Source organism: Sorghum bicolor, chromosome 9 (assembly GCF_000003195.3).
Source record: "Sorghum bicolor cultivar BTx623 chromosome 9, Sorghum_bicolor_NCBIv3, whole genome shotgun sequence".
Taxonomy (NCBI): domain Eukaryota; kingdom Viridiplantae; phylum Streptophyta; class Magnoliopsida; order Poales; family Poaceae; genus Sorghum; species Sorghum bicolor.
Genome location: NC_012878.2, coordinates 3,500,084 through 3,519,664, shown reverse-complemented (window position 1 = coordinate 3,519,664; position 19,581 = coordinate 3,500,084). Strand labels below are relative to the sequence as shown.

Sequence of the window (19,581 nt, the reverse complement as noted above, 5' to 3'; positions counted from 1 at the left end):
AAATGAGGAAGAGACATTGGCGGACGCACGAGGGGGGTTGGGTGGCTGCAGCCCCTCTCTTGGGCTCAAATTTTTTTTAACAGGTTTTCTTTTTTAGCAAAAGACTCCACGTATTTAGTAATTTTTCTATGTTTATTTTATGAATCTTTGCCTTTAAACACTTTGAATCAATATTGAATTATCAATTTTAGCTATATCTATTAGGCCTTGTTTAGTTCCCAAAAGATTTTGCAAAATTTCTCAGATTTCTCATCACATCGAATCTTGCGGCACATGCATGAAGCACTAAATATAGATAAAAGAAATAACTAATTACACAGTCTACCTGTAATTTGCGAGACGAATCTCTTGAGCCTAGTTAGTCCATGATCGGACAATATTTGTCAAATACAAACAAAAATGCTACTATTCCTATTTTGCAAAAAAATTTGGAACTAAAAAAGGCCTTAGTGTACTGGATTGAGCGAGAAAAAAAATTTAGCCTATATTATTTAGCCCCCCTTCTTGGTCCATTTCTGGATCCGCCACTAGGAAGAGAGGTCTCAAAAGCTATTTTTTCACCTTATGAGAGCATAAAAAAAGAAACTTCACCCATGAGCGGTTTTGAAAAAAATGTTTGGCAAAGAAGATAGCTCACAAAACCTATGAAACTGTTGGTGAAGCTATTCCAAACAGGACCCTATACAACCACCGAATGAATTAGAATAAGCAACGTTTAAGTTTGTGCAACCTCCTGTATATATAGAGTAAGGATGCATAAGGTGGTGATCCTATGTATATCTTAAATTGTGAAAGTAAGTACTGTAAAAGTGAGAACATAATGTTGGACTTAAACATTAGACCATAGCTCCTGAACATTAGCCATCCTAACGTATCCAAACAGGTAGACTAATTATATTAGCCAAAGTTATAGACGATGGTTAATCCATGACCTAATGCGTCGCAGAAAGTCAGTATTGTCCTATCACTTAATTATCGAGCAATAAAAGCCAAGGACATAATTGACTTTGGTATGATCATCCCATGTGATATTTAAGACCGACGTGTCAATATATGACTTTTTTTTCACTCTCTCAACGCGCCAGCTCTTCTCTACGTTGGCTATGGAAGCTTCCCCATCGCCAAATAAAATTTGATGAAGGCGCCCGTTTACCAACCAGAGTTAGTAGTTTCCATGCATCTCACTCTGATTTACTGATCAAACCTTATTTAAGCGACAGCCGACAGACCCCAACTCACAACATCTATTGAGGCTCCTAAGCAAAGCAATGGCGCAAGACCAGCAGCAGACGCCGGCGATCACGACGACGCCTGCATTCGCTGTGCACCGGCGCGAGCGTGTGCTCGTTCGCCCGGCGGGACCGACGCCCCGTGAGACGAGACGCCTGTCCGACATCGACAACCAGACGACACTGCGTCGGCACATGCCGTCCGTTTTCTTCTACCGCCGCGGGGCCGGCGACGACGACCCGGCGGATGTCATCCGCCGTGCGCTCGGCGAGGCGCTGGTGCCGTACTACCCGCTCGCCGGGCGGCTGCGCGAGGTGGAGGACAAGAAGCTGGTCGTCGACTGCACCGGCGACGGCGTGGCGTTCGTGGAGGCCGACGCCGACGTGCGCCTGGCGGAGCTGGAGGCCGCCGGCGGCGGCCCGCTGATGCCGCCGTTCGGCCCGTGGATCGATCACTTGTTGTGCGATGAAGTCCGCTCCGGCGCCGGCGTGCTCAACTGCCCCTTGCTGTTCATCCAGGTCCGTCCCGTCCTCGACCTCGAGATTAGCTACTTTCTGTTTCTGCCACGTTACGTACGTTGCCCTTGTGCCCTAATCATGCATGTCCATGATGACGACGACGACGACCAGGTGACCAGGCTGTTGTGCGGCGGCTTCGTCTTGGCACTCCACAGGAACCACAACATCGTCGACGGCACAGGCCAAGGCTATTTCCTCTCCGCGGTGGCGGAGCTCGCACGCGGCGGCCACCCAGCGCCGACGACGACCGCCCCACCGCCATGGTCCCGAGAGCTGCTGGAAGCACGCGTCCCACCGAGGCCACCAGCGTTCCCGCATCCCGTGTACGACGCCGCGCCCAGCTGCATACCGCCGGCGCTGGCGCCGCCGGAGGGAGACATGGTCGCGAGGGCGTTCACCTTCACCCGACACGACGTGGCAGCTATCAAGGGGTCCCTCCCGACGCGCCGCCGTGGCTCTGCCGCCACCACCTTCGAGGTGCTCACGGCGGCGCTCTGGCGCGCACACACGGCCGCGCTAGAGCTCCCGGCGCACGAGGAGGTGCGCCTGGCGTTCGCCGTCGGCTTCAGGGGCGTGCGCGAGCTGGGGCTTCCCGCCGGCTACTACGGGAACGTGGTCCTGCCCTCGGCGATGGTGACCACCGCCGGGGAGCTGCAGGCCAGCTCGCTAGGCGACACGGTGGAGATGGTGCGGGAGGCGAAGGCGGCGGCCGTCACCGCCGAGTACGTGCGGTCCACCATCGACCTCCTCGTGCTGCGTGGGCGGCCGTCCATGCTAGCTCCGGCGAACCTCTTGGTCGTGTCGGACCACAGGCACCTAGGGCTCCATCGCCTGGACTTGGGGTGGGGCGTGCCGGTGTACGGAGGCATTGCGACGGTGTTCTCTGGAGCCATGTTTCTTGTTGCAGTCAGGGACGGCGACGGGGAGGAGGATGCTGTGGCCGTGCCGATCATGCTGCCACGGCCGGCCATGGATCGCTTTGTGTCAGAGCTTGAGAAGATGGTGTCCCCCTCGCTCGTGGATGAACACTCAAGCGACGACAACTGAGGAGGTCTCTTGGCCTGACCACCTTATTCACTTGAGCTTATCAGTCAAATCTGCCAGCCATTCAGCAGTGTTTTTCTCTCCCAACAAATCAGCCAGCAGACTTTCTGGCATGCATGGCTTATCATGCTTTTGTTTGAACGGTACGGTGGTAGTGCTCCTTAACGTTCATGTGTGTGAATTTGTGAACCAACCTGTAATAATTTGGTTAGATGGGTCATTTATCGCCTTTGCGCTCCTCTCGGATCCCTGCTGTTTAGTAACTCTCATTACCAACAGTAGGCTTGTAACTTGTTAACTCTATTTCCTCTTATTGAAAAATGTGCACGGTGGTGAAAAAAAATATTTCCTGGTCTCAATTGAGGGCACATTGTTTTTTTTTTTCATCCAAACACCTCAGTTCCAACTTCCACAGGAACCAGATCCATCAAAACTCTATATCTAGAGTCTAGATCCATGCATGGTTTCCTTGAGCTTCTCAGAGGTGTTCCAAAAACTCATGTATTATTCCTACGCCTTGTCATTGCAGTTTCTGCATGAAAGAAACGAGAAGGAAGGAGATGAGAAGAATGACGCGTGGGTCCAAAGGCACAGAGAAACGAGAGGAAGAAGAGCTCCTACTCATCAGTTGCAATTGGATGGCTGTTGGGCCAGCCCCAGCAGATAGAGTTTTTGTTCATATTTTGCCGTCTAGCTGGCCCTATCGTCCAGCAAGTTTTGCGGACCAGGCCTGAAACGCAAGTTGCGACATCCTCCCTGGACACAAGTTGGATGATGATTCAAGCTCATGATGAGGTTCCAAGTATTTTCGACATCATCTTTTTTGCGCGTATGTATCTTATTAAGTTGTACTCCCTCCATTCCAAATTGTAAGTCATTTCAAGAATTTTGGAGAGTAAAACTTTTTTAAGTTTGACCAAATTTATATGATAAAATAATTATTATTATAATACCAACTAAGTATCATTAGATTCTTCCTTAATTATATCTTCATAGTATACTCACTTTACGTTACAAATCTTAGTACTTCTCTCTATAATTTTGGTCAAACGTGAGAATGTTTTGACTCTCCAAAATTCTTAGAATGACTTACAATTTGGGATGAAGGGAGTAATATATTTGTCGTCCCTTGTTAGGCTACTGCAAAAGACATACTCACTCCATCGCTCTTGCTAATCAAAAAGTCAAATGCTTTTAAATTTGACTAAATATATGTAAAAAAATATAAATATTCATAGTACATAATTAATATCATTAGATAGCTTGTTGAATTTATTTTTATAATAAATGTCTTCGAAGATAAAAACACTGCCAATATTTTTTACAAATCTATAGTCAATTTTATTTAAAGAAAAATTAGCCAACACAGATATAATAGCGACACTTATATTTCGGAACGAAGCAGGGAATATACGTGCTGTTATAGCGGAAGAGCCACATCCAACAGTTTGACGAAAAGTACAATATAATGGCAATGAATTCCCAACGTTCATTCAACTTTGGAGTACTCCGTTTCGTCGCTGTCAGCTGAATTCTGCCGACTTTCGTTGCCGGCTGGTTCCGACAAATGCAGCATAATCTCAGATATAGATTGATACCAACCAAGCATCTTCACACTTTAGATAATTCGTCCAACCTTACAAATGATGTGACACATATATATATAGGCCTTGTTTAGTTTTTGTCTCAAAAATTTTCGTGACACTGTAGTATTTTTATTTATATGTGGTAATTATTGTTCAATCATAGACTAATTAAGCTTAAAAGATTCGTCTCTCAAATTATAGATAAACTATATAATTAGTTATTATTTTTATCTATATTTAATATTTTACGCACGTGTCATAAGATTCGATGTGACAGAAAATCTTGAAAAGTTTTTGGTTTTTGGGCATAAACAAGGCCATATGCTACACTGCGCCTACAAGTCTTGCGTATCTACGCATGCATCTTTGAATAGCTCACAGCACATTTTGAGAATTTCCAGCGTCTGTCATTTCATCCTCCCTGTTACTGTTTGCCTGTTTGGGGTTTTCCAAGTCAAAATATCACCTTGTGGCCTGTGGCTAGACAAGTCCCTGCACCATCACCTCATGCCGGAAGCGACGGAGCACTACGTGCAGGCGCCGGCCATGACGACGACGCCGCTCGCATTCGCCGTGCGTCGGAGGGAACCGGTGCTCGTCGGGCCCGCCGCGCCGACGCCGCGCGAGACGAAGCGCCTGTCCGACATCGACGACCAGGAGACGCTGCGCGGGCACGTGCCGTTCCTCTTCCTCTACCGCGGCGGTGGCGGTGCGCGTGCCGACGACGGCCGCGACCCGGCGTCCGCCGTCCGCCGCGCGCTCGGCGAGGCGCTGGTCCCGTACTACCCGCTCGCCGGGCGGCTCCGGGAGGTGGAGGCGCGGAAGCTCGTCGTCGACTGCACCGGCGAGGGTGTCATGTTCGTGGAGGCCGACGCCGACGTGCGGCTGGCGGAGCTGGAGGCGGCCTCATCCGGCGAGCTCAGGCCGCCGTTCCCCTGCATGGACCAGCTGCTGTTCGACGTCGACGGATCCGGTGGCGTGCTCAACTGCCCCTTGCTTCTCATCCAGGTAGGTACAACCCATGCAAGTTTGCTTCCAATTCCAAGAAAAAAGATAAATAAGGCCTTGTTTAGTTTGTGGGTAAAATTTTTTTGGATAACTGTGGTATTTTTATTTATATTAAGTAATTATTATCTAATTATATATTAAATAGATTTAACAGATTCATCTCGCAGATTATAAATAAACTATATAATTAGTTATTTTTTATCAATGCCGAGAAATTCAGTGTCACGGAAAATCTTGAAAAACACTCGCTTGCGTGATCTCACTAGGTGACTCGGCTGCTCTGCGGCGGCTTCGTCCTCGCGCTCCGGCTCAACCACACGATCTGCGACGCCATTGGCCTGGCACAGTTCATGTCCGCCACGGCGGAGCTCGCGCGCGGCCTCCCCGCGCCGACCGTCGCGCCCGCATGGTCCCGCGAGCTCCTCGAAGCGCGGAGCCCGCCGAGGCCATCGTTCCCTCACCGCGAGTTCGACGCCGTGCCGGGAAATGTTTCGGTGCCCAGGTGGGCAGCAGGTGCCATGCCGGCGGCGGCCGACATGATCACGCGGACCTTCACGTTCGGTCCAGCCGACGTCTCCACGATCAAAAGCGGCCTGCCGCCGCACCTCCGCAAAACGGCCACGACCTTCGAGACGCTCACGGCGGCGCTGTGGCGCGCGCGCACGGCGGCGCTGGAGGTCCCGGCGGACGAGGAGGTGCGAGCGGTGTCCATCGTGGGGTTCAGGGGCGTGCCCGAGCTGGTGCTCCCCGCCGGCTACTACGGCAACGCGTGCGTGCCCGTGGCTGCGGTGACCACCGCGGGGCCGCTGCTGGCTGGTTCTCTGGGCGCCGCCGTGGAGCTCGTGCGGGAGACGAAGGCGGCGGTGACCGCCGAGTACGTGCGGTCCACGGTGGACCTGCTGGTGCTGCGCCGCCGGCCGTGCGTGGCGCTGGGCAACCTGTTCCTCGTTTCGGATAACCGGCACGCGGGGTTCCACCGCGTCGACTTCGGGTGGGGCGAGCCGGTGTACGGCGGCCCCGCGGCGACGCTGTTCGGGCCGAGCTTCTTGGTGCACGTCGGGGACGACGGCGGCGCCGGCGACGGGAAGGGCATGGGCAAGGTGGGCGTGCTGATCGTGCTGCCGCGGCCGGCCATGGAGCGTTTCGCGTCGGAAGTCGAGACGTTGTTGAAGAGTTAGTGCGTGCGCGCTAATGCATGTGTACACTAGTGTGTTTTGTTTGCTCGTTGTTTTGGTGTGTACTAGGAAATACAGTATAACCCCCTAAGTTTACATACAACAGGGAATGCTCTCTATTATCCTTCCTCTACATATGTATTTGTGTTGTGCCCCTTTCTTTTTTTATTTTTAGAATACGACTTCACGTGTATATGTTATTAAGAATTCTATATGCATTATTTAATGACACGTGGGGGCCACATGTTAGTAGGGACTTGTTTTCGGTAACATGTAAAAGGAGAGAAAAAATATAGAAAACTACCAATAGTATCTATACATATTTTTGAGAAAGAGAGGATTTATAATATGTTAGAGACAGTCTTATGTATATAGTATCGTCCCTAACTTGGTGTCCAAGCTCAGCATCGTCTTGCTCTATAATTTACCATTGTTTAATTTAGTGATTTACATAAAAATGTTGTTTTTATTTAAACTTCTTATTTAATTGTTCATCTTATTCAAAAAAATTACATAAAATATTTTTTTTCGTAACTTATTTTATTATTAGAGATATTATAATAATAATTTATTTATTTTATTATTTGTATAAAATTTTTGAATACTGTCTGCTACAACATTGTGGGCTTTGTCTCATGCTCTGCTTCTCTATGCTCCCACAACCTCCTTACGCCACCGATTCCCTCTGCACCTTGTTTAGTTATACCTAAAATCAAAAAACTTTTCAAGATTTTCCATCATATCAAATTTTATGGCATATGCATAGAATATTAAATATAAATTAAAAAAATAACTAATTATACAGTTTGCCTGTAATTTACGAGATGAATTTTTTAAACCTAGTTAGTTTATAATTAGATAATAATTACCAAATATAAACGAAAGTGTACGATACCCAAAAACTTTTCAGCTAAAGAACTAAACGAGGCCCTAGTACCTTAGTTCCGTCTTTGTCGACGAGAAAAACAAGAGGCGCGGAAGAAACAGGGGAGAAGTGAAAACCACTGTGTCATCTAAGGGCTTTTATCGTCTAGTCGTCATGTTGGACCGGAATGAGTTCAGGGACTAAGATAACAAGCTTGAGCATCTCCAACAACTCCTCAAATGAGGTTCCTATTCTTATTAATTTGGCAAAAACACAAAAAACTCTCTGCAACAACTCCTTAAACCAACTTGGTATTTATCCCAACTTGCTATTCTCCATCCTCGCGCGCGTACTTGAGTTGCTATCGCTGTGACGCACGCCCGCGTACGCTCGCCAGCGGCCTCGCCCGTGCCTCCGCCTCCGCCCCGCCAGCTCGCCGCGGGATGCTCCACGCTTGGGCGACGCGAGGAGCAGCTCCTGGAAGTCGTTGAACCTGATGCGCGAAGCTCAGAACACGTGCAGATTGACGCCGGAGAACGCCGGCGTCGGGCACTCGCAAGATGACGTCTTCACGGTCGCCACAGCTGCTTTGCCCACGGCGTGCGGGAGGCGTCGCGTGAGGGCGCAGCCCGTGTGTGGCCAGGCGGTGGTTGGGTTCGCCGGAGGAGGCCAGCTCGCCGAGTTTGCCCGCTTCCATGGCAGTCGCGCACGGGTTCAACAGCTGCTCCGTCCACCTCGGCTCCCTGTCCAAACTTGCTGCGGTGCCCCTGCCACTTCCCTTGTTGCTAGGCTTCGACCTGACGAGCAGCTCGCTTCTCCCTTTTCTTGCTGATTTCTACCTCCTTGGCCAACATGGGGTCCTTGGTTGCTCATGTGTCCAGGAGATTTGCGTTTCTTGGGCTGCCCAAACTCCTACTGCGAGGTCATCGGTGACGACGACGCAACACTAGTATCAAGATACTAGGTGACGAGCAGCAAGCCAGCAACAGAGCAAGCAATGACGGGTCCAATATGTCATCCTCTATTTTAACAAGTGAAGAATAGCAATTTGTTGGAGATACATCCTTTTTTTCACTTACCAAACAAATTACCAACTTGCTAAAACTCAAGATTTGGCAAGTCAATTATACCAAATTGTTGGAGATGCTCGATCTTGATGAGCCTGAGATGCAAACAATTAAGGCTTTGTTTAGTTGCACCTAAAATCAAAAAAAAAATTAAGATTTTTCGTTACATCAAATCTTGTAGTAAACGTTAAATATAAATAAAAAATAACTAATTACACAGTTTGTCTTTAATTTGCGAGATGAATCTTTTAAATCTAGTTAGTCTATAATTGAACAATAATTGTCGAATATAAGCAAAAATATTATAATGTCCGAAACCAAAAAGAAATAGATCTAAACAAGGCCTAAGTTTGAGATTGAGGCCTTGTTTAGATCAAAAAGTTTTTGGATTTTGATACCGTAGCACTTTTATTTTTATTTGACAAATATTGTCCAATTATAAAGTAACAAGTTTCAAAAGATTCGTCTCGTGATTAACAGGCAAACTATGTAGTTAGTTTTTATTTGTCCATGTAGCACTTTTGTTTTTCTTTGACAATTTTTGGATTTTGATACAGTACCACTTTTGTTTTTATTTGACAAACATTGTCCAATTATAAAGTAATAAGTCTCAAAAGATTCGTCTCGTGATTAACAGGCAAACTATGTAGTTAGTTTTTATTTGTCAATGTGGCACTTTTATTTTTATTTGACAAACATATGCTGCAAGATTCGAACCTTGAAAAGCTTTTGGTTCTTGGATGAAAAAACAAGTAAGTTTTTGGTTTTTGGATAAAAAAACAAGGCCAGGGATAAGAGCTTCACCTACTATCCTACACGTACTATCCTATTCAGCTATTCTCCATGACTGGAGAGATACAGTTGCTCTTAACTTGTTTGTTGCACAATGTCTACTTTCTTGGTATCCCCTTTTGTATATATTTATTTATATATACCACTCAGGACTAGGATAAAAACTGTACGGATATTTTCCGACCGTATTCGAGACCGAATTCGTTTAAAAGGGTTTAGATTTGTCTATATTCAAGTCCGAATACGATGTCGACATCTAATCGTATCTTACATTATCCGTATTCGAATCCGAATTCGACCAGAAATATAAAAATAAATATAATATCAAACAAATATAATATCTATAATATCAAACAAATATGATGAAAATAAATATAATATCAAACAAATATAATATCTATAATATCAAACAAATATGATATCGATAATATCCGTCATCCGTTTTCATCTGAGTTTCATCTCTACTCAGGACTCCTCCATCATCTGAGCTTCATCTCTACTCAGGACTCCTCCATGGACACAGGAGGCTGCCCGACCTATACACCGGCAAAAGAAATTAAAGATTAGAAGACTTTTTATTATTAGAAATAAATTTATTTGTAATTTTACCTTTAGGAATATATTTATTTATACCAGCAATCTTGCCGCTTACTGTTGGGCAATGGACACAGCGTCAGAGTGTGCGCGCGCGCACAACAGAACGTGTAAAGAACGCGAACTTATAATAAATAAAAGAAACACAGCAAGATCGGTTACGACGATGCCACGGAAGTTGACATGCACTGCACACATGTTTATTCAGACACGTTCCTCCCTTTTGTACACGTGCTGCTAGCTCACAGTAGCCACACTACTGGGCAGTGGACACACACCCCTACACAACTGTGAACTCAAACTCAAAGCTTGGCTGTCTGCACGTCGTACACGTACTCGACACTTCCTTCCCTCCGACTTGGACACGACGACGCACACCCCAAAAGGACTCCATGGCCACACCTCCTACCGCCGCCGGCGATCCCCGTCGTCGTCGTCGTCTAGCTAACTTCTCTCTACCCATTGACGATGACGCCTCCTGCAAAACAACACACACATCAGTTAGTACCTACGAGTAGGTAGCAGAGAGAGTGAGAACCAATGCAAGTAGCAGCAGAAATTAAGCAGCAGCAGGCCGGCGGCGGCGGCGGCTCGTGCGTGTACCGTTGACGTGGAGGAACTGTCCGGTGATGTACGACGAGTCCTGCTCGCTGGCGAGGAAGACGTAGCTAGGCGCAACCTCAGCCGGCTGTCCGGCGCGCTTCATGGGCACCTCGGAGCCGAACTGCTCCACCTTCTCCTCGCCGAACGACGCCGGGATGAGCGGCGTCCAGATAGGCCCCGGCGCGACGCCATTGACACGGATGCCCTTGTCGGCGAGCTGCAGCGCCAGCGCGCGCGTGAAGGACACGATGGCGCCCTTGGTGGACGTGTAGTCCAGCAGCGTCTTGTGTCCCTTGTACGCGTTCACCGACGCCGTGTTGATGACGGACCCGCCGCCGTGCGGCGCCATGCGCGCCACCGCGTGCTTCGTCGTGAGGAAGTAGGAGAAGATGTTGGTGCGGAACACGCGGTCGAGGTCGGGCTCGGCGACCTCCGTGATGGACCGCCGCTCGTGCTGCTCGGCGGCGTTGTTGACGAGCACGTCGATGCGGCCGCCGTGCGCCGACGCCACCTCCTCCACCACGCTCCGGCAGCTGTCCTCGTACCCGAGGTCGGCGGCGAGCGCCATGGGCGGGCGCGCGCCCGTGCGGGAGGAGATGTCGCGCAGCGCCCGGAGCGTCTCCTCCGCGTCCTTGTCCTCGTGGCCCTTCACGTACGTGAAGGCTACCGACGCGCCCTCCGCCGCGAAGAGGAGGCACACCGCGCGGCCGATGCCGGAGTCGCCGCCGGTCACCAGCGCCACCTTGTTCTTGAGCTTGTTCGCCGCCTTGTAGTTCTGGAGGATGGCCTCAGGGCGCGGGTCCATGGCGTGCTCCTTGCCGGGCTGGGATCCCTGCTGCTGCGGCGGGAACTGCTTCTGGGACGCCATGGCGCGAGCCGCCGGAGCCGGTCGGAGTGGTGATGATGGTGATCTACTAGCAACGACAGGGAGGTGGAGGAGACGAAGCAATGCTGCGCGCATGGCACGGTGAGGGAGACGAGGGGGTGGAGGGGAGGAGGGCATATAAACAAGAGGGAGAGGCAGGCAGGCGTGGGCGCGTGGCGGCGGACGTGGCGGGAGGCTGGCATCTGCCTCGCCCACGCGTCCAGTCCGGCCGCTCGGAGAACCAACCAACGCACGCCGGCCGCCGCTTATTACACCCACTCGACCTCGCTAGTAGCATCACTGTCTGAAATTCTGAATTGACAGTTTTAATAGAGATGGGTAGTGCACTTGGGGATAATTAGATACTTACAACTGTGTCAACCGCTTAATGCCATACAATTCAGAAAAGATAGAACATCGTCAGGTGTGCACATAATTATCTTCTAGTTTGACGAGTGGAGGTTGTACAACATCTTACCAAAGGTAATTTTCGATAACTTGATTTGATGGTATTGTAAGATGCGTCATAGTCAACCTCTAGAACTTTGTAGTAGTCCTGCAATCATAATTAAGTTCATGAAACAAATATAGTATATGAGCTCTAAATAGGAACCATTTTGCTGCATCTATGATCAGCACTAAGTTTTAAAGCAATTAGATGGCTGAACTGGAAACCATTGCATGTGTACTTGCATGATAGCCACAAACTGGAATGCTACCTACTCCCTCCATCCTAAATTGTAAGTCATTCCAAGAATCTTGGAGAGTTAAAGTATTTTTACATTTGACCAAAATTATAGAGAGAAATACTAAGAATTGTAACGTAAAGTGAGTATACTATAAAAATATAATTAAAAAAGAATTTAATGATACTTAGTTTGTATCATAATAATAATTATTTTATCATATAAATTGGGTCAAACTTAGAAAAGTTTAACTCTCCAAGATTTTTGAAATAACTTACAATTTGAGATGGAGGGAATATATTTCAAGAGGATAAATAAGTCAATCCCTGGTGGCCATAAACTGGAATGCTACCTTCATTTTAGAAAGATAAATAAGTTAATCCCAAGTTGAGCAAGCCTATTTGGCCACTTGTAAACAACCATACATATAGCTCTGTGCACTCCACGATAATTCTTACTGGGCACATATCCTGATCCCTTTCGATCTGCCTATCCAAATGCCGCCACGGTGGGGTGGATGAGGAGCACACAAGGCCTATGAACATTAAGAGCAAAGCAGATCAAAGCACAAAGAAGGCTTGCACCCTGTCAGCAATCAGTGGTAGTATACTAATGAATATACTATGAAAGGCCCGTCAACTGAAATAATTTGATGAACTATATGTTATTTTCTGTAAATCTAGTTTTATCATTTATATGCCAACAAATATCAAGTACTCAAGTCTGCATCCATGAAGACGATTCAGAAATCAGAAATCATTTTTTGTGTTAAATATGCCTACTTTGAAGTTTGAATGCTGAATCCAGGTCCTTCCTTGTAAGAATAATGACCCTATGTGGCTGCATTGCTCCATTTTGACGTTAGCTATTCAGTTAAAATTTGTTAAAAAGCATTATGCTCCAAATGCAACTGTTAGATCACACTCAAAAGCTAAACAAGAGGCATCTGCTAAATTTTTGACTGTGCTAAATACATATTTCATCTGAATGGGGTCTACACAAAATCATCCTTATATGCTAAATACATATTTCAGAAGTAAAGGGAAGAGAAGGGGTGGACATACCTGCTGGCCGGGTACCCGACGAAGATCCGATGGAACCGGCGAAGGATCGAGCGCGTAGCGTGCGGCGGCGGATACCCTCAGCGCCTGGCGTGCGGGTGCAGGAAGCAGACCAGTGGTGGGGTGGCGTCATGGCTCCTGCTTCGTGGACGAGCGCCTGCGGGTTGCGGGCAGCCGGGACGTCGCTATCAAAGAGCAGGCAGCGACTATGATGGCGGCGGCGGAGACCCGGGCGACTGCGAGATCTTGCAATTTGGTTCGTAAATTTTTTTTGTTTTTAGATACTCTAGCATTTCGTTTTTATTTGACAAATATTATCCAATCACAGAGTAACTAGACTTAAAAGATTCATCTCACAAATTACAAGTAAACTATACAGTTAGTTTTTGTTTTCGTCTATTTTTAATACTCTATACATGCGACTAAAGATTTGATGTGACGGTGAATCTTGGAAATTTTTGCGAACTAAACAAGGTATGAATTCCGAGAGCGTGATTGGCGCCGGGACGGCCTGCGAGCGAGCGCGCGTGCCTGTGAACGATAGGGATACAAATGTTTTAGGCTTTTGTTTATTTCTGAAATTTTTTTGAATTTAACTATTTTTGTTTTATTTAGTAAATAGTGTCTCATAATTTTTAACTAAACTTTAGTTTTTATTTTCGTTTATATTTAATGCTCCATATATGTATGTAAAAATTTGATGTGATGGGTTAAAAATTTTGGACGCGGTGATTTTGCTACTGTAGCGCTTTTGTTTTTATTTGACAATTATTATCTAATCATAGACGAACAAGGCTTAAAAGATTCGTCTCGTAAATTATAGATAAACTGTATAATTAGTTATTATTTTTATCTATATTTAATGTTTTGTCGTAAGATTCGATGCGACGGAAAATCTTGAAAAAATTTGGTAACTAAACAACGCCTTGGTTGTAGATATGATTGCTTAGAGCATCTCCAGCAGGCTACCTAAACAGACTACATATCCTATATTTAGGTAGTGGAGGTCAAAAACTATACTCCAACAGGCTACCTATTAGGCTACCAAATTTGTTGGCCCAACAAATTTTCTCTCCCACTACCTAGATCTGTTGGGCCAACAAAAGTGTCTACCTATTTTCCCTTCGTCTCTCTCCTCCCCACAAGCTCGGAATCACCCGACACCACCCGCGTCTGTGCCTCGCCCTCCCCGGCGACGGCCCTCCTCGGCAGCGGCCCTCCTCGCCACCCCTCGCCCTCGCGCTGCGAACCTCCAACGCGGCTTCTCGCTCGCGTAGCCCCCATCGGATACAAGCCTCCCCCAACACGGAGGCTCCTCGGCGGTGCGGCTCCCTACCCGCACAAGGCACGACGGTGTGCCTCCCCTGCCCGGCGTGGCCCTCCCGGTGGTGCGGCGGCTTGTCTCGGTGGAGGCCCTCCCCGACGGCTTGGCTCCCCTACTCCGGGCTCTGGCGGCCCCCAACGGCATGACGCACGGCTGTGCGCCTCCCCTGCTCGGCGTGGATCTCCACAGCGGCGCGGCAACCTATCCCGTTGGCACGGGGAGGCCCTCCATGGCGGCGCGGTGGCCTATCCCGGTGGCACGGAGTCCCTCCCCGACGGCGTGGCGACCTGCGCCGGCGCATCTCCAGCCACCTCCACCTCCATCCGTGGCGAGAAGAAGAACCAGAGTATGACATATGGGACCCATGTGTCATTTTCTGCTATGATTAGTTTGGGTAGTGTGTTTTAGGTAGTACTGTTGGAGTGGAAAGCGAAATATGGGTAGTATGAAAATTGGTAGCTACCTAAATAGACATTTAGGTAGCCTTATAGATGCTACTTGGCCCAACATATCGGTTTACATGGGCCGATGCTTTGTTTCCTGCCGCTGGATTTGCTGTTTGCTTCCACCGCTCGATTACAAACGGAGGGCATCAGGCGCAGTACGGGCCCCCCCACCACCACTCGCGCTCAGCGGCGCTCAGGCTCGGTCCCTCAGCGACGGAGGGGCAGTCCCTGGCCGGCGACGTCGGCGGCGACCCCTTCCGCCTCTCGCCAGTCGCCTCGCGCCCTCGCCTCCGTCCTCTGCGCACCGGCCGGAGACCCTGCGTACGCACCTCCCTCTCCCCTCCCGCCTCTGCTGTACCGTGGGAGCCCGGCCAACTGCCCAGGGTGGCCGGGCCTTGGCTCCGCCGGTGGTAGCTGGAGATGGATCTGATTCTTCCGTATAAGATTGGGGATCTCGCGGAGTCAAAATCCTTGGTGAGCGGTTACAGGGGTGCATGGTTTCGCTGCAAGGTCAAGCCGCAATTATCCCCCCCTTATTACTTCTCTGTTCAGTTACCATGCTCTAATTAAGTGTTGCCTGCATTTGTTTGTAATATGTGGGGGCAGTGAATTACTCATTTGAACTGTTGATATTCAAGTAACCTCTCTGAATTTCATCCCTGAGGTTCCGAATGTAAGTAGTTTTAGTTTTGTCATAAATCTCTAATAACATTGACTAAGTTAATATAGAAAAATGCATGAACATCCACAAAATTTAGTTTCATTAATTTTTCTATAAAATATTTCTTTATGGTGCTTTATTTTGTATTGAAGATATTGTTTATTTTGTTCTAAGCTTGATTAAACTCATACAGGTTGACTTAGGACAAAACTAAAAATAACTTACACTTTTAATTGAGTGAGTGCAACATAATATTTCCTTGTTTTCTCATGCATCTCCTGAATCACAGATGAATACCTTATTTTATTCATGTTTGATATAGAGAAATAGAGCACAGGATCTATTATCCAAATATTTGAGAGTTATAAGGACAAAGTTAATGTGCGGTGGTTCTCACTATGCCGAAGCGTGTAGCCCATCGCCATCTTCCTTGCAATGAACCAGCAGCCTGCCTCCTCTCGCTGAGCCACCACCGCCTATACCCCTGCCGCAACCCTGTCACGCCAGCCCTCATCACAGCTGTCAATGCCACCTCTAACTGATGTGTGACATCTTCCCCTATCACCAACTGCCGCTGGTGCCTCACCTCTCCACTTTCCACACTCCCTCACGCCTTTCATAACTCTGCCGCTGTGATGGCCTTGTGCTAGACTCTGCCCACCTCTAGCAGCCACCACCTGTGGTGAAGTGGCGCTATGACTCGTTGATGACCTTTCCACACAGCAGCACCAACAGCCTGGCCAGTGTCCTTCCCAAGTTATGTACCCATCTGGAAAGAGACCAAGGTCTAGAAATTACTACATCAATTAAAGAAGGAAAAGAAAACAACCTACAGCAATGATGTTTCTGATTTTTTAGTGGTCTAGAATCTAGATTGAGCCAGTGATTAATATAACTAAAAATCATTAATAAATAGCTAAATTCAGTTTTAGAAGTTCTGAAAAATAATAGTTTCTCCATATATGAATTAAGGAAACGTCTTGGAAGCGTCTCTTCTGTGAAGTGGCCAGGTTGCAGGCTTGTAGACTTAGTGAAGACAAACATCATGAGTTCCTTCTCTGTATAGATTCCCTACCCTACCTTTCCAGCTCTCCTTGAGCTTCCATCTGCTGTTCTTTTTCTTTTTGTCCTTTGGCTTGGGTAAAGCCTCCCTTTTGTACAGTGTCTTTTTTTCTAATAAATCTCAACAGTGGGGGCCAACCCTGCTGTATTTTACGTTCAAAAAAAGAAAAGGAAACAGACCTGCCTATCCATACATTAAAAATAAAAGGAAACAGACTTTTTCCTCATTGTTTCATTCATCGTGCATCTCCTGAATTGTAGATGCGTATTCATATTATATGGAAAAAAGTAGAGCATGGGGGTTAACTAAGTGCAGCTATTTTTCAGATACATAATATGCGTGTCAAGTTTGGATACCTGGAGTGTTACTTGGAGTACATTGATTATCCCGGCGAAAGTAAGCAAAGCTTTAACTTAGCTCTCTTGTGTCAATTGTTTTGTCTTTTCAATAGTGATACTAAAATTTGTGAACATTTCATACTTCTAACTTTTATGTACCTAGTACCTTACCTTATCGTACAATCTATGTAATCAAACCCTAATGATTAGAAGACCTTATAAGAATACAAAGGAACCACAAGAACTTATAGGCTTTGGCATCTATTATGGAAATGCCAAGTTTAAGGGGGTATTGCACCACAAGCAGGTACATATTTTGAGGTTTGGGTGGCACCCTTTTCTTCAATAGGAATTTACTATCTTTGTGCTTACCAAAATTTGTTTAGCACAAACTGATATGTAATCATGTTCATATGTTATCTCACCAACAAGTGTTTGGTCAATTAGACTATAAATCTCAGTTTGGTAAAATTTGGTGTTGAAAAAGAATATAAGGTCCAGATAATCCATTCACAGTTTATCATTCCTGTGTCCAGTTGAAAAGAACATAGGAACGTCAGCATGAGTGCATGACTATTGACATTAATCATTAGTTTTAAGCACATTATATTCCAGTCCCGTTGCTGTTTCCTTGCAGAGAAGGAATGGGTTAGGGTCTTTCGAAAGAACTCTGCAAGGTCCAACCAAAATTCAAGAGAGAGTACTCAAATCATGATAAGGCCTTCGTTTCCAAAATGGTATTTTGTGCATGAAGTTCCTGAGCAGTTACCAAATAGTGATGTCACAGCAATTGTTGATGAAACCTGGAAAATAGGTGATCTGGTTGATTGGTTGACGGAAGGTTGTTATTGGTCTGCGACAATTACTAAGTTACTCAATGAAGATCTGGTCGAAGTAAGAATTTAATGATTTATCGTGTTATAGAAATTACCTGTTCTCACAAATTTTCTTGTTATTTTCATGTACCATGCAATAGATGATTTAAACTTTACTTCTCCAACTAGTTAGTCCTCTTTATTTTCTCGAACATGGATGAGAGCTGCATATCATTCCATCTAGTAGAAAAAAACTAGTTATTCCTTCGATCATTATTTTCTCATGGTTTTTCTTCGTTCCTACTTATTGAATATATCCACATGTTACTAAAACTGGCTACACTCTACAGGTAGAGCTGCCGGCACCTCCCATAGGTGAAGGCCAATGTTATCAAGCTAATTGTAGTGATCTGAGGCCTACTCTCGAGTGGTCTCTAGCAAAAGGTTGGACGGTCCCTCTTTCACAGGTAGCTGATGGATTTTAAATTATTTCTTTAGATATCTTTGTATTTAAGTGCTAGAATATATTGAGTACAGGTGATTCATGATTGTTTTCCCAGGGTAGTATTTACTTTATTATATTAGAATGGAGTGCAGTTTCTGGCATAGTTTATTGTCTATAATATTTTTATGTATTGAATAATATGTTGATTTTATTGTTACTAGGCAAACGGAAAAGGTTGGCATGCTGCTCGTCTACTTCAACATTATAAATCTGGTACTGTTATCTCTTGTGGATATGTTTACTCCGATTGTTTCGTGTGTAGAAATGGTTGTCACATGGACATGGTTAGCTAATCTAGTACTGTTAAGATTATAGCAGTTAGCTAATTTGTGATGCAAATACAAGAAATCCTAGTAGCATAGGATGATATGTTTTTTCCCACTAAATGAAAAATGACAAACATATCATTATAAAGAAAAACCAAAAAAGATTGCCTGTCTCCTTTCTCCCATGCCTCAGAACCAGCGCTCGCAAGCCTGCACAAATTGTGTTGCATTTCATTTCTTCCCTTCTTTTCGTTATCAAAGCTGGGATAGGGATAGGGATAGGAATCTGTTTTTGTATAGGGATCTGTTGAAAAAAAAAAAACAGGACTAGTAACAATAAAATTATATATGTTGTCCTACTGATCTATGTCAAAATGTTTGCAGAATCAGATGATGAAAATGACGACAATGATAGCTGGGACGCCCGGAAACCGTTGTGCAGAGCTTCAAATACGCCTGAGGAAGCTCCAGGTCCCATAGCGACAAACAGCGCTTCCAGCCACATTTATCAGAAAGACACTACTGTCACGTCCACAGAGGACCTGAAGCCCAGCTCAACATCCAAGTCACCAGACCCCAGCCATGACGCCCAAGCTGCTGCAGCCAGCAGCCAAACGGCAGGTATCGGGATTTCCATCAAGCAAGAACCAGTTATTGGAGTCTCAATCAAGCAAGAGGAGTCGTCCTTGACAGAAGGTGAGGTTGACGGTGACCTGGAAGAGTGCGTGGAGAAGCTGGGTACGATCAAAGCCAGACTCAAATACCTCATGCAGGGCACGCGGTTGGAACGGCAAAGCTTCCGTGGGTACTCGTCAGGCAAATGAAGTGGCATCGAAGCCAGGCCATCGATTGCCTGTGGTTGCTGAATTTTGTGTCCTGTGATTATAGTCCTGGATGATTATGTTGTGAATTTGATTTTGGGGAGTTGTTTGTAGTTGCAGGAGAGTTAATCCTGCCTAGCGTTGTTAATAAAATGCTGCAATTTGTAGGAGCTAAGAGGAATGTCTCTGAGTTAACTCTTCCATTGTGTCCTGACTGAGTCTGAGTTCGGATGCAATTCATGGGACAG

The 19,581-nt window shown here is 46.5% G+C and overlaps 4 protein-coding genes across 10 annotated transcripts; 3 read left to right on the top strand and 1 right to left on the bottom strand.

Annotated features, from left to right (window-relative positions):
• LOC8068209 ((Z)-3-hexen-1-ol acetyltransferase) lies at window positions 1,199-3,175 on the top strand. Its single transcript, XM_021448264.1, has 2 exons — window positions 1,199-1,748; window positions 1,860-3,175. Exons 1-2 carry the CDS (start codon window positions 1,269-1,271, stop codon window positions 2,793-2,795), a joined length of 1,416 nt encoding a protein of 471 aa, XP_021303939.1. The 5' UTR covers window positions 1,199-1,268; the 3' UTR covers window positions 2,796-3,175.
• Window positions 4,753-6,696, top strand: LOC8071301 (benzyl alcohol O-benzoyltransferase). Its single transcript, XM_002440515.2, has 2 exons — window positions 4,753-5,386; window positions 5,653-6,696. Exons 1-2 carry the CDS (start codon window positions 4,886-4,888, stop codon window positions 6,562-6,564), a joined length of 1,413 nt encoding a protein of 470 aa, XP_002440560.1. The 5' UTR covers window positions 4,753-4,885; the 3' UTR covers window positions 6,565-6,696.
• LOC8071299 (glucose and ribitol dehydrogenase homolog) lies at window positions 10,038-11,454 on the bottom strand. Its single transcript, XM_002439205.2, has 2 exons — window positions 10,483-11,454; window positions 10,038-10,357 (listed from the first exon to the last, which is right to left on the bottom strand). Exons 1-2 carry the CDS (start codon window positions 11,441-11,443, stop codon window positions 10,335-10,337), a joined length of 984 nt encoding a protein of 327 aa, XP_002439250.1. The 5' UTR covers window positions 11,444-11,454; the 3' UTR covers window positions 10,038-10,334.
• On the top strand, window positions 14,895-19,543 carry LOC110430254. Of its 7 annotated transcripts, none has more exons than XM_021447580.1 (6): window positions 14,895-15,185; window positions 16,915-16,984; window positions 17,741-17,820; window positions 18,092-18,208; window positions 18,408-18,459; window positions 18,897-19,543. In XM_021447580.1, exons 1-6 carry the CDS (start codon window positions 14,910-14,912, stop codon window positions 19,334-19,336), a joined length of 1,035 nt encoding a protein of 344 aa, XP_021303255.1. In that variant the 5' UTR covers window positions 14,895-14,909; the 3' UTR covers window positions 19,337-19,543. The 7 variants fall into 7 exon arrangements, with proteins under 7 accessions (XP_021303255.1, XP_021303253.1, XP_021303254.1 ...); XM_021447578.1 differs by having other exon boundaries at window positions 17,564-17,820; XM_021447579.1 differs by having other exon boundaries at window positions 14,932-15,185; window positions 17,542-17,820.